The sequence below is a fragment of the Colobus angolensis genome, unplaced genomic scaffold, assembly GCF_000951035.1.
Source record: "Colobus angolensis palliatus isolate OR3802 unplaced genomic scaffold, Cang.pa_1.0 Scaffold6, whole genome shotgun sequence".
Lineage (NCBI taxonomy): Eukaryota > Metazoa > Chordata > Mammalia > Primates > Cercopithecidae > Colobus > Colobus angolensis.
In genome coordinates this window covers 3,637,266-3,638,305 of record NW_012119598.1, presented here as the reverse complement: position 1 = coordinate 3,638,305, position 1,040 = coordinate 3,637,266, and the positions used below count along the sequence as shown (strand labels likewise).

General features: G+C 51.9%; 1 protein-coding gene across 1 annotated transcript in view; it reads right to left on the bottom strand.

The window, feature by feature from the left end:
- PSMG4 (proteasome (prosome, macropain) assembly chaperone 4) overlaps window positions 1-772 on the bottom strand; it is a 26,197-nt gene extending 25,425 nt beyond the window's left edge. Inside the window, 1 exon segment of the mRNA XM_011962897.1 lies at window positions 559-772. Coding sequence (XP_011818287.1) covers window positions 559-772 — 214 coding nt within the window.
- Window positions 773-1,040: the final 268 nt, after the last annotated feature.

Below are 1,040 nucleotides of genomic sequence, written 5' to 3'. Positions count from 1 at the left end.
CAGTTTGGCCAACATGGTGAAACCCCATCTCTACTAAAAATACAAAAATCAGATGGGCGTGGTGGTGTGTGCCTGTAGTCCCTGCTGTTTGGGAAGCTGAGGCAGGAGAATTGCTTGAACCCAGGAGGCAAAGGTTGCAGCGAGCCGAGATCCCACCATGGAACTCCAGCCTGGGCAACAAGAGCGAAACTCCGTCTCAAAAAAAAAAAAAAAAAAAGCCCAATTTCAGGACAGCCTAAGCAAATACAAAATGGGAAAACGGAAATGGATTCGAAGCACGGGGCGCGTTCCACTGACTGTCACACTGAAGGAATGGCAGAGCCTGAGTCCTCCTGTGAGCTGCCGCTAGAGAAGCTAGAGAAGGGGCAGCTCTGGAGCCTGACGACGCTCTCCTATCTTGCATAAGGTGGAGACAGACAGTCCTTCTGTGCGGGGACAGGATGAGGGTGAAGTGGTGATTTCAGGACAGAAGCAGAGCCTTGGGGACTGATTTTAAAGGGCGAGCGCTCTCTGGAACCCCAAGAGATGGCCCTGACTGCATGGGAAAGCGTGTCTCACCAGTGCAATGTTCTCTAAGTCCGGAGGAGGAGGAGCCCAGGGGGAATGAGAGGCAGAAGGCAAGGAGGCCCAGAAGCCCCGCGTGGCGAGGATGCATCCCAGTGTATTCTGTAGGAGTGACCAGTGGCCGCGTGGGTGATGAGCAGGGCTTGTTTTGCTCCAATACCAGCGTACAGAGCAGGGGAGCCTGGTGCAGGTTTCTCTCTGAAATCATGGGTTCAGCCGTATTAGTTTCTATCCCAGGCTGGCATAGCTCACCTTCCATTCCAGCAAGGACAGCGGGCCAGCTGTCATGAGCCTTCTCACGAGGAATGGTCTGGGGTGGTGTGAGATCTCGCTGTTGGCCATAATTCATTCAACATTTCTTCACTTCTCTGCTTGTAAGTTTTCATTTCCTCTGCAGCTGGTAGCTTCTGTCATTTCTTTTCCTATTTATACCAGTCCTCAATCAGCTTCTTTTTCAGAACCATGCATTTCCCTCA